The sequence below is a fragment of the Buceros rhinoceros genome, unplaced genomic scaffold (genome assembly GCF_000710305.1).
Source record: "Buceros rhinoceros silvestris isolate BGI_N320 unplaced genomic scaffold, ASM71030v1 scaffold5207, whole genome shotgun sequence".
Classification (NCBI taxonomy): domain Eukaryota; kingdom Metazoa; phylum Chordata; class Aves; order Bucerotiformes; family Bucerotidae; genus Buceros; species Buceros rhinoceros.
Window position 1 is genome coordinate 63,900 of NW_010421464.1, and position 12,533 is coordinate 76,432.

Here is a 12,533-nt window from a genome sequence, read left to right on the forward strand (position 1 = left end):
GAGTGTGCACAGATCACTTTTTTTCCAGTGGCAGGAGTCCAGTGGGAAAGGTTTGCTTTGGTTTTGAAGCTAGGACAAATGAGCCGCGACACATTCCCAGCAGCGTGGTGCCGGCTGCCAGCTACACACAGTGGCAGCGCCACAGCAAGTACCGGTGCTGTTCATAGACTTCACACCGAGACACACAGAGAAACAAATAAGGAACTTTCCTTTCAATTTTGGACAGAGAATTATGATCTGGAGGTAGAATTGAGCAGGTATGTTTTAAAGGTGGCAGAGGAGCTGGCTGGTGTCCAGTCATTCTGGGTATTGCACACTGAGCTGCATCTGGGAATTATCTGAGCTTCCTGAGGTGACAGGGAGGTGCAAGATGGACTGAGACCTGGTTACTCCAAAGGCAGCTTATAGACTTAAGGTGCTTCATTCTCCCCCCCTTTTTTTTTTTTATTTGCGAAGCACTGATTCAGAGAAAGAAGTATGTGGAAGATTTATTGCAAAGCTGTCACTCCCCAAACTGGTTCCTTTTGCACATATTTCTTTAAAAAGAATTTCTTACACTATTTAGTAACGTGTCAGTCATGTACAGTAAGAGGGTCAGTGAGATTTATAATTTTGAATCATAATTGGTGTATAAGCATGTAATACATGTGAACATGAAATATCCCTGCGTGATTCTGAAATGGCATTTCAAAATCTTAAATGTAAAGCAAATTCTGATGAATTGAGATGTATTTAATTCTGTTACAATAAGCCATGAAAACAGAAGTTGAAGCTTCTTTAAAATAAAACCTGAGTTTGAACCAGTTTTAATATGCCATAGTATAAACTAGACCTTGCACCTAAAAACTTGAGCCATGAATGCTGATAACAAATGTAAGAATTTAGCAGAAGAGTGTGAAGATGGAATAAAAGACATATATTTGGATCTGAGACACCAGTGTGGGACAGGATTGTCCAAAACTTGACTTCCTGAATGTTTTTCTGATGCATTTTCAGCTGTGAGGCTGATTGATTATTTATATAAGTGATGACCGGAGTACTAGTAGAAACTAGTTTTCAGTAAAGCTCTACGAAAGATGACCACATGTAGGCTGGGACCTGCCAGCACTTCCAGTTTCACTGCTTGTGTAAAACACAGCTAGTTTTCTTTAATAGATCTACAAGACTTAACATGTTCAGATTGGATGTTAGGAAGCATTTCTGTACTTAGAGGGTGGTCAAACACTGGAATGGGCTTCCGAGAGAGGTGATCGATACCCCAGGCCTTCCAGTGTTTAGGAGGCATTTGGACAATGTCCTAACAACATGCTTTAATTTTTGGTCAGGCATTTGGACTACATTATGGTTGTAGATCTGATCTGATCTGTTCTATTCTATTCAAGAAGGAATCAAACGTTTAGCTCCTGCACCTCTTCGGGCTCATGCTGGTATAACTTAAGGGTGACTGAGGGGGTGGGGGGCAAAGTGTTAGGCAGTGAAGAAGAATGTGGATGTCTTGATGAAAGTGCTTGGTAAACAGAACAAAACTTTGATGTCACCAGGCATGAGCAGCCGCTGGTATACAAAGCAAAGACTGGATTCTCCTTGAAGAGCAGTGTGGTTTAGGTGTGCAGCTTTTTGCCTGCTGATGGGGGAGCGGAACCCCCAAGATGTGTGCCTGGTGTGGGGCTCACAGAGGGGAGGGCACTGCTGCAGAGGCTGACCATGCTACCAAGAATGAGTTATGGTCGCTTTTGTAGAGCATAGGTCACATTTGTCTTGGGTTTTGCCTCTTGTCTCTTAAGTAGGTTGATAACCCTGGTCTCAGCCGGTGATACTGGCTACTGGTAAAGCACAGATGGAGTGAGGTGCTGGGCAAAGGCTGAGCCCTGGACACAGGACTGGGAAGGTGATGGACCATTTCCATCACTGTGCTGGCACTGCTGCAGCAAGCTGGAGCTGTGTCAGCCCTAGGTGGACACCGTTGGTTCTGTGGGGCTTCCTGGGGAGATGGAAATTTTCCCTTCCTAATGGACAATACAGATTTAGCAGGACTCGCCTCTAGTTTGAGAAAATTGGGTTACCATGTGGGAGCAAAAGACAGAGAAAGGACTTACATATGCATGGTGCATAGAGCAAAGGAAAAGATAATATAATGGGTACATTACCAGTATAAAAAAATCCCCTTCCACACCTCCCCAAGGAGTTTGTGGCTTGCTCCTTCTGCTGTTATTGAGCTGCTCTCTGGCTGTAGACAAAATCTGTGAAATAGAGAGACTGTACTTAATTTGCAGTGGTGTTGTGAGCTACAGCTTGAGATCCTTGGATAACAGGCATATAGCACTTAATTATCGTTATTGGTATAGACGTGTTTTACTATTTGAATATCAGTGAGTCCTTTGAAGAAGTCATTGAGCCTGCTAGAGTCAAAGTCCTGATTTATATCCAGAATTTTTGTAACTGTTTTTTTTTTTTTCTGGTGGTCTGTGTTTATAATCTGTTTTGATTACTGTTAAACCAGGGAAGAAATCAACAGTCCAACATTAAAATAAAACAACTTGAAAGGATGTAATTCAAATGTGAAAAAGAACAAAAATTACAATAATCAGGGTGAAACTCTGACTCTCTCCTCATCCTTAAGCCACCCTGTCTGCGTAGTCTATTGTAGAAGGATGATCTACCACTGGGAAGCCCTCTACATCCTTGCCCACAAAGGGTTGTACATTTAAGATCAAAGTGAATGTGGGTTTTCAACCTTAGCTCCCAACTGTTCTACTGTAATGGATCCAAATCCTTCTTTTGTGTAAAGTTGGATATTTCCTGTCATGTTCTTGTTTGTTTATAGTACTGCAACTGCTAATCTGCCTCCAAAATCTGCTCTTTTCAGGAAGGGATGAACAAGTAGGCAGCACTTGAGATTTATCTACTGTTCTCTCTTTTCATGCTGAGAGACATTACGTGATTTAGCTAAAAAAGGCATTTGCAGCATCCCCTTCAATACCGTAAGGGTAGGAGAGGGAAGAAGTTGGAGTGGGGGAGAGGAGTGGAGTGGTGGGGTGGATGAATGGCTGGGTGATGGGGAAGGCTGCCTCCTCCTCCTCATCGATATATTAACATGTCCTCGCTAAGAGTTGCATAGCTGTGAGATCTTCCTTGGTAACTAGGGTCGATGCAATCAGGGCTGGAGTTGCCAGAGGAGACCCATAAGATTTCATTTCTTCTCTTATTACAGAATTTTGGACCAAATCATTAACTGCTAGAATTAATAATTGGCTTAGGCTGGGCTGTCTGACAGTCTTCTATCATCCACATCATCTGCTTTTTGAGCAGCTTTTTGGAAGCTGCAGCCTTGATAAAGGGCAGTTTTCCAACCCTGTGGGAGCTGGAGCACAGAGGCCTCTGGGCAGGAAGGGTGACTTTTTTATTTTGTTTTTTCATTATTAGGAATAGTTATTTTCCATCATTTTTGAAACTCCCCTCCAGCCAAACAGGTCATCAGTTTGACTCTGGGTCACATGAATGTATGTCTTAGTTTCTTCTCAGCCTTCTTGGAAGACCACTGAGATCAGACAACTCTGTAGGACTGTCCCTTCTGTAGAGAAGGAGCATTGCTAAGCTTTCTGAAGGAAAAAAGCTCACCAAACAACCCGAAGGCCTTTTTCTGCAGACGGTATTCGTTTACATAAACAAATCAACAAACTAGGTTGAACTTTGGATGTTCATTTACTTTTATTTACTTCTGGTTTAATTTTTGGTCTGGAAAATCATGTGAAAATAGCTTTCTAATGTCCTAAGGAATTGCTGTAGTCTCTGGGCAACAGTTTGAAAAGTGAATTTATGGGGGAATGTGCCCGGATTTCGGGACGCAGTGGAAACCCTTGAGTTTTTCTTAGGGGTATTTGAGATACTAGTGTAGAAATGGATAGTTACAGCGTGTTGTGACTGACCTTCAATCTGTGCAGGTCCTGGTGAATCTGAGATTAGTCATGTCTCATTTTCTTGAAAAACAAGTCACATCTTTTCACCTGACATAATGACATGGGGCGTTCTCCCCTACTTGTCCTTCTGGCTTGCTCCTTCTGGGCGAGCTTCTCCAAGTAACAGTCTGTCCCAGCAGAGTTTATGTTTAGACTCTGGCATTCACCCTGGCAAATGTGTTTGGAAACCCTCTGCTTCTAGATTTTTTCGTATTCAGCACGGCAGAGATTACTGGGAGGCAGTGGCGGGTGTCCTTCCTATCTCCAGCACAAACTGAACAGCAATGGGCAAAGCTCCTGCACGTGTTACTCAAAAAAAGTGCCTGTGCCTCCATGCAGATATGTGAGTGTAAATAAAAGTATGTGTATATGTGTGTGTCTATGTGTGAACAGGGCTGAATGTGACCTGACAGGAATAAAATGTGTCACAGTGAGTGGGTGGCAAGGAAGGATGTGCGTGGTGTGGAGGTGGCAGTAACCAACGCTGGCAGAATGCTTTCAGCTGGGTTTTTGAGTAACAGACTTTTAACCAAGGTCTTTGTTTTCTGTGAAAATATTTAAGTAATGAGTTAATGGAGAAAAAGAAGATGCACTGTTGGGTTTTTGTGTTGCATTTGGGGTTTTTTTTCAGCCACTGTTTCAGTTAGGGGAGTTTTGAAAAAGTCAAAGAATTTTGAATTTTCCAACCAACTTCAACCGTAGAGGACTAAGCTGAGGAATAGAAATGAGAGCAAAGGAACTAGAAATGAAGCAAGGGGAGGGGGAACAAGAAGAAGAAACTGCCTTGAGAAATGCATGGAGGGAAGAGAGAACAAATTAACAAAAGATGATGGAGAAAAAAGCCAATCAACAAGGTCTCTTCTGCAAAGTAGCAAGTGATAGCACAAGAGGAAATGGCCTCAAGTGGAGCCAGGGGAGGTTTAGGCAGGATATTAGGAAAAAATTCTTTACAGAAAGGGTGGTAAAGCATTGGAACAGGCTGCCCAGGGCAGTGGTGGAGTCCCCATCCCTGGAAGTGTTTAAAAGATGTGTAGATGTGGTGCTGAGGGACATGGTTTAGTGGTGATCTGGAAGTGCAGGGTGAATGGGTGGACTTGATGATCTTAAAGGTCTCTTCCAACCAAAATGATTCTGTGATTCTGTGAAACAATGAACCAAGAAAATGAAAACTACAGCAGACTTTACTTAGCAAATATTTTTGCAAAAAAGAAAAATCAATGCACTGAAGAGATGGAGAAAGATAAATGCTCCACATGCATTGCAGATTAAGGGGAAAGGAAGAGCAGTGTAAGTGTTGCAGGGCAGGACAGAGGAGGGCAAATAGTTAATCATGTTTTATATGCATCTGTATGTAAAGGTATGTAAGTGCTGACATCCAAGCTGCTGCTTAATGATGTGGAGAGCAGTTTTAACACCCTTCAGATCTGCCAAACAAAGAAAGTTGATATGCAATGGTTTCATTTCTTTCCCGCAGTGTTTGTGTTATGGCTTGGAGCCAGTGACAACCTCAGGATGCGTTTTGCTGCCTGGCTGTTGTCTGCTCAGTGCTGGGTTTTCCTTCACTTATCAGTGGGTCTGCAAATTGGATTTCAGTCTTACATCTCTGATCTGGCCTTACCTGCTGTTAATCAACAAGCAGGATTTTCAGCTGGTGTATTTGAAGCTGCTCCCTCCTGCACCTTGTGGAGTCACTTGTATGGCAGTGAATTGCAAATTACAGCCACAGCATGAGCCTCAGATGGTGGTTTGCCATCCTGGGTGCCCCAGCTCAGTGTTAGTACGTGCTGAGGCTGGGCTTTAGTGCTTAAATTGTACATGCATACGTTGCTATTTTAATACCCCATGGTCACTTCTAGCTTTCATGTATGTTTCTGCTGATGGAAATTCCTGTTTACCTGTAGTAGGAATCGGGGAGAGTTACGCTGAATTTGTTACTTCTTCTCATCACTTACTTACAGCTTTTCCATCCATCTCAGTCTATTCAATGGGAAGAGGAGTTTACTGCCAGTAGTGAAAGTGCCAGGAGGTGACCCATGCCTGCTGTCCCCAGGCCAGCAGTATCTCCAGGATGCTGGCTCTCAGGTGGTTCTGTCCCCAGTGCACAGAGGCAAATAATTAATTCAGAGGAAATTCGTGATTTTGTTGTCGTCGTTGTTGAACAGTCCAGCTTCTGTTTTGCTTCACTCAGGGACTAAGCAGTGATCCCTGGGATTCGATCATGGAAGCCAATAAGTAGGTATATAAAATAATGAGACACTGAAAGATATCCTGCCAGATGAGGCTGACCTGCTGGTTGTCTCTTCCAGTGAGACTTTGTCCTGTGTCAATTCACCTTCACGATAGAGCAGCCCGGCTCATTTCTTCCATTTCTCCCTGTTTCTCCAGTTTTCATCTGTGCTCATGGATCAAGTCCTGCTCTTTCCTCTTGGTCCTACTACAGCACTTCCTAACAGTAACAACAGCAGTGGTGTGCCTTCTCAGAAGACATACAATTCTTCTCTAAGCCCATGATCTTTTATTTATGCAGCAGCATGAAACTCTCCTCCCTGATCTCAATCTGAAGGGGTCATTTACCACTATTAACAGCTACAATCAGGTGCTCTTTGCTTAGCCCGGGTGCAGCTCCACCGCGGAAGGTTTGCTTTACTGCAGAAGGTGCTTTGAGGTTGGCTGTGGCTTTGCTAGAGGTGCAGCTTTTGTGGTTGAAACAATTGGGTTTTTTTCCTGGCATTGAAACACTTTACCTCTTGCTGTGAAAGAGTTGTTTCAAGGAGCTGTGGTCAGCGTATTGACTGCACCAATCACAGTGTCTCTGGTCTGAAAGTTTCAGGCAGCATCTTTTAAAGATTAAAACCAAATTCTTACCATGCCTCTGAAATAATTCTTTTGGTTTTATTTTTTCCCAAGTAACTGATTCCACTGCTCCTTAAAACAGCACTTTTGCCATTCTTTGGTGCTGAATCTCCTGTGAAGACTGGACTGTGTACTCCTGCGTAACCAATATTCAGCACTATTACAAAGAGATTGTGAAAGAAAAATTAAAGAAAGCTAAGAGGTCTTTTGGTAAATGCAGGGAAGGACTTCTGCTCTTTAACATCCATAGACACTTAAAAGCTATGAAATGACTTTTGTAGTTGTTCTGGGTGGAGAAGACAGCATGGTATGGGCTTTGCGGATCGGTTGGCATCAGCACACAGTGGTGTGAGCCAGCCCATTACAGAACCAAATCCTTTCCTTGCACGCGGTGCAACTCCACTGATATTCCTTTCATTAAAGCCCAGTTGGCAGCAAATTGAAAAGAAATCAACTGTGACAGCTCATTAGTGCTATATACACCCTCTGGACGTCAGTCTCGTCCAGCTCCCAGTATCTATATCATTTTTACCACTCTAAGTTGAAAGTCAGTAAGTAACTGTTAATGCAGAGGGTCCCTGTGTGACGGCAAGGGGACTGAGAGACTTTCACACAGAAAAGTTCCACTTGATTACCAAATAGCGTTTGCTTAGCAAAATAGCTTTCAGCTCCATTTAGGTGCATCAAATGAAGGTGCTGCTTCAGTGTATGCTGGGAACTTGTTGCAAGCCTAACAGTGTCTCTATGGAATATTTTGCTTGCAGACTAAACCCCAAATTTCCATTGCTTTATTTTAATGTATTTTATTCGTGGTTCATCTCCTGATGATGAATGTAGAATTGAAAAAGAACCTTAACAGCTTTTTTTACTTATTTTATAACAAATCACAACTATTTAAATACAATTTCTGATTGTGTTCCTCTAAACCACCCTGATGTTGGAAAAGCTCCTGTGCTTGTACACTCAGAAATCAACAAAATACTTACCATGGCTTCATGTACAGACAATGGTGGAGGAGCTCAATTGAGCAGTTTGGCCCTCGATTCCTATTTAAGTTTGCAGGTTCTGTGGCAGAGTGTTTTGTTCCCGCCTAGACTGGTGCAAAATCAAAGTGGCACGATGGACTCAAGTAACTCTGGCTCCAGCTTATCGTTAGCTTCGAGGGATTTACTCCACACTTTAATCAGTCACTGAATGCATAATCTGACCCAGGAGGAGTCATAAAGTGTAAATCAGTGCCAGATTTGGTCCTGAGCCAATGCTGGTGAGAGGAGTGCTTTCAATAGATTTGGTGAAAAGTATTTCTTAGATAATGAACACTCCTACAGAAAGAGGCCTTATCAAATGTAGAATGAGTATGGTCTATCAAACATTTGTGTCAACTTCTGTAAAGTAAAAATTCTGGATGATGAAGCAAGGGGGGGAGTTTTGGCCTCTTACGTGCAAGGTTACGGCATTTGGAGGCGATGGGGTTTGTGTCACCTCTGTGTTCTGTGGATGGAGAATGGGATGCTGGAAACACTCCTTGGCTCAATGGGACTCTTTGAGAAGGAGAGACAAAATTACTCTTTTATTATAAGGTTTGCCAAATGATCTCTGAGAAAATGTGATATCATTCATATGCATTGCCAAGCTGGAGAGATGCCGCGCATCTTGGCAGCCATCTAGAGCTAACATATAATTCCTTTGGGTTGGTATGGGCTTTATCAGAAACAGCTCCATATGCAGTATTTACATAACTGTGGTGGAGTGTGAGAATAAACACAGCTGTGGCATTGCCCTAAATATTTCAATTCAGTGGGGAATTAAGGGAACTTTATCACTGAACTGCAGATAAACAGAAGTCAGTAAGCAGTGGTCAGTTTAGCCAAGGAACAAATCAAAGTTACAATGGCTGGACTGCTGGGAACATTTAAGGGCTTTAGTGTTGGAGTTTACTAAGGTCACTGGTATTTTTTTGCTTTTCAAAAAGTATGGAAATGCCATCAGTCAGCTGTTACATAAAAAAGCATCATCCAAATGAACTGGTGAATCAAGGCAGCGTAGGTTGAAAGGCAGAATAAGCGTTTATAGGGATGCAGCACTTTCAGCATCTGATGGTGGTCAGACCCCATGGGTTTCCATGAAAATTCTTTTAGTATCTCCGTCCTAACTGACTGTAGAGGCAGGAATCCTGGGTCTTTACTGGAAATCTGTAAAACCATTTCCTAAGGATAGCTTAGTGCCCAGATCGTAGAGCAATAGCCAGTTATCAGACTTCAGGCGGTTGAAGGTTTAGACTTTTGTCCTTAAAGTATGGATAAAAAAGGTGCCCTACCGAGCAGCTTGCAAAGGAGTGATGCTTGCAGATGTATTCCTAGGGCTGGACCAGTGCCATGGATAAAAGGATTTGGTTTCAGGGCTGTCAAAGTAACATTTATTCTCATTTTGAACTCACTTTTGAGAAGTGTAGCATGTATTGTCCAATCTTCCTGTCACTCAGCTCAGGGAACAAGGTAGACTTTCTGCAGTTGTTAGTGCATCACCGTCAAACTTCGATGACTGACAAGCAGTCCCCAAAATAGCTGCAGTAGAAGTCACTGAGGGATGGTATTTTAAGAGTATTTTTGCAAGCATGGCTCAGTGTGTGTGTGTACTTATGTACACTAGAATATATACACTGATATCACAGTAGAATGTGCATATACCAAAATATGCACAGTTTAGAACCCCTTAAACAAAATTGTTAAGAGCTGTATAAATGTTCATTATTTTAAGGGACAGAACTCTGGTAGAAATACTTGAAGTAGCCATCATCAAGGAGAATACACTGATGAAAGTCCAAATAGCAAAATTCTTGTTTGTATGTTGATCCACCTGCTTTAAGTAAGAATTTAAGTGTTTTCCAAATTGGAGGGAAGTGAGTTGCTATTCGGAAGCTCTTTCAACTCTAGGTAATTTCTTTTCAAACCAAAGCCTGCTACAACTCTAAAAGAAATTACACCAGTTTGATTCTATTTGCAACTGAAAAAGCAGCGTGTTCTGAGTGTTTGTCGTCCTTGTTCAGCACTTGATTTATGCACAATATGCAACGATGGTACGAGTTCCCTTAAAGAAACCACAGGCTTTGTAAAGAGCGTTGTTCCACACAATCCATACAGTGCATTTTCAAACACAGCACAATACTGCTATGATGTCCAAATAATTTTTTTCTTTCAGATAACTATTAAAATGAGAGGTGGAGTACAGAAGAACCTGAGTGCTGCTCCTGGCTTGTTCCCTGACTTGTCTGTGTTATGCACCTTTCCACTTTTCCGATGGTGAAATGGGGATGCTCTTGCTGACCTCATTTGTAAAATGCTGTGAGATCTCCTGCCAAAAAGTGCTCTCTGAGAAATAAGCAACATTTCACTGATTACCTCGCTGTACTTTGAAAATCCAAGTCCGTATAGTTTGTTTCCATTGATAGCTGCCCTCAAGAAGTTCAAACTCAAGTCCGTGTGGCAGTGTGAGAGCAGTGTTTCTCATGGAAATTCAGACCAAGGTGTGGTAGCTGTATATGATCATAATGTTCATCAGACACAAATGGCTAAATCATAACCGTCAGGGAGATGGCTTTTCTTGCAGTTCAGAAAAAAGATGAGAGTGTGATTGGGAATGTCCCTATCTGCAATTACAGATTTCTTATTCACCAGACCTGCATCATCTGACCAGCAATTTTCCTTCCAGTACCTGAAGTTAAATATTTGGTGCATCTTGGAGCAGCTAAGTAAGAGCCTTTATTTTCAGACAATGCTGAGCTTCAGCAGCTTTACCGAGGAAACACTTGTTGTGTTGGCTCAGTGCTTTCTGAAAAATCAACCCGCTTCTTAAGCTATCCAAACAGTGATTTAGGACCCTGAACAGTTCAGCTGCTGAGTTTGGAAAATCATGACCTTTTCTATCTTTAGAGCAGTGTCTACGTGGAGGCCTCCCCTTCTCAAAACGGACAGACGTGAAACCTCGCTCTCCGAGCCTCAGAGAGCTGTGCAGATCAAGTCGCCCTCTGTTCTGGATTCTGCTCTGGTTTAACCAATTAATTAAAACCTCTTAATTGTTAGTTAAGCTCCAAAGTGCAGGATTTTGTAATTGTGTAACAAATATTTGTATTACAGTACTGTTTCAAACCTCAACCTGAATAAATTCCACTGAACTAATTACTTTGCCGCTACAGAACAGAGCTGTTGTGTGTCCCAGAGACTAGGCAGCAATACACAGGACCCAAGTGCATGTTTAGGCTCAGATCCCAGGTCAAATTTGTGTGGGTAGTGTTCAGGGGCAGTCACTGTATGTGCATAACAAAAAAGCACAAATGTGATATGGAGTGGTGGGCCATGTCCAGGGCTTGGTTTTATAATTGCTACATCAAGATAAACCACTCTATTACTTCGTGGGTTAACAAATATTCAAGTAAGAGTGGCCCGCAAAGCTATAAAGAGCTCACAAAGCCCCACTAATAACATCACTAAGAACAGAGCTGAAATAGCTACAGCTTCCTCTCAAAGCATTTTTGTTGTTGTTAGCAAAGGTGTTGGCACAGATCCCATAACCACGATGGACAGGATTCACTTTCCTGAAAACTGTTTGTTTGTGCTTTTCAAGCCACAGTGGTGGGGTGGAAGCCCACAGGATGGTCTAGTAAACATGGGTTTCTTTTAAAAAAAACCCAAACCCTCTCCATAGGAATTTGGAAAACTGTAAAATATGCCTGGCAGCGGCAATCATATGGTTGCAGTTAGCGCTTTTCTTGCTGCTGCTGTTAGCAGGATCTACATGGAGCACTGAGGACCTTGGTAATTCCTGGAGAAGGCCAGCTGCAGTGGGCTTCTGGTTGATGTTTAGTGGTATCACTGATACCACAGTGCACACCTAAGAACACTCCTCCATTTGAGACGAAGGTAGTTTTCATTTAGCTCTGTGTAAAATAAACACATTGAGAAACTCTAGATGTGCCATGATAGCCAGATATCCCTGACTCCTCCGCAGCTGCTGAATGTTAATGAGTGAATGCTCCTCCTGCCTTTATATTTGAAACTCCTATTGACATGCTAGATGTGGAGCTGCATCAGCACTGGCAAATCTTCTTCTCAAGGATTTTACTGTAATGCCAGTACCAACCTGGCTTTAGTTAAGATAACCCTATTCGGGTGTTGTAAAGGTAAGTTTTTAACGCTATGTCTTTTTACTAGTAAGCTTCTCTTTAATTCATTGCTAAGCGAGGTAATAAATTTAGCTGCCTAATGCTGAGTGAACAATGTTTTTCCCCCCTCTCGTTTTTCTAGACTTATTGAAATTCATTCACCTGATGCCAAGCACACTGTGGTGCTCAGGAGTAAGGATTCAGCTACAGCCCAGGCCTGGTTCAACGCCATCCACTCCAGTGTCAATGAGCTCATCCCCAGGGTGATTGCAGAGGTCAGAGACCAGCTGGGTAAAACAGGGGTTGCTGGAAGTCGAGAGATTAGGCATCTAGGCTGGCTTGCAGAAAAGGTAATGAAAACATTCTTAATTTTATTTCTAAGCACTTGTCTCACTTTCTCTTTGTGCTTGAATTCAGCTTTGTCTGGAATTAGAGATGCTAAATAGGGTTCTGGATTTTGATGTAACTTTCCATGAAGACCTTTCTTTTCTTAACATGCCAATTTTTCTGCTTTAAAAAAAAAAAAACATAAACAAAAGAAACCAACCCCCCCCCCCCCCCCCCAC

At 42.4% G+C, this 12,533-nt stretch overlaps 1 protein-coding gene across 1 annotated transcript in view; it reads left to right on the forward strand.

The window, feature by feature from the left end:
• The window catches only part of LOC104496536 (beta-1-syntrophin-like), a gene marked incomplete at its 3' end in the record, with an annotated part of 44,185 nt that overhangs the window by 3,935 nt on the left and 27,717 nt on the right, over nt 1-12,533 (forward strand). The window contains exon 3 of the mRNA XM_010139668.1: nt 12,110-12,317. Within this exon, the coding sequence (XP_010137970.1) occupies nt 12,110-12,317 (208 nt within the window). The remainder of the gene's footprint in view (nt 1-12,109; nt 12,318-12,533) is intronic.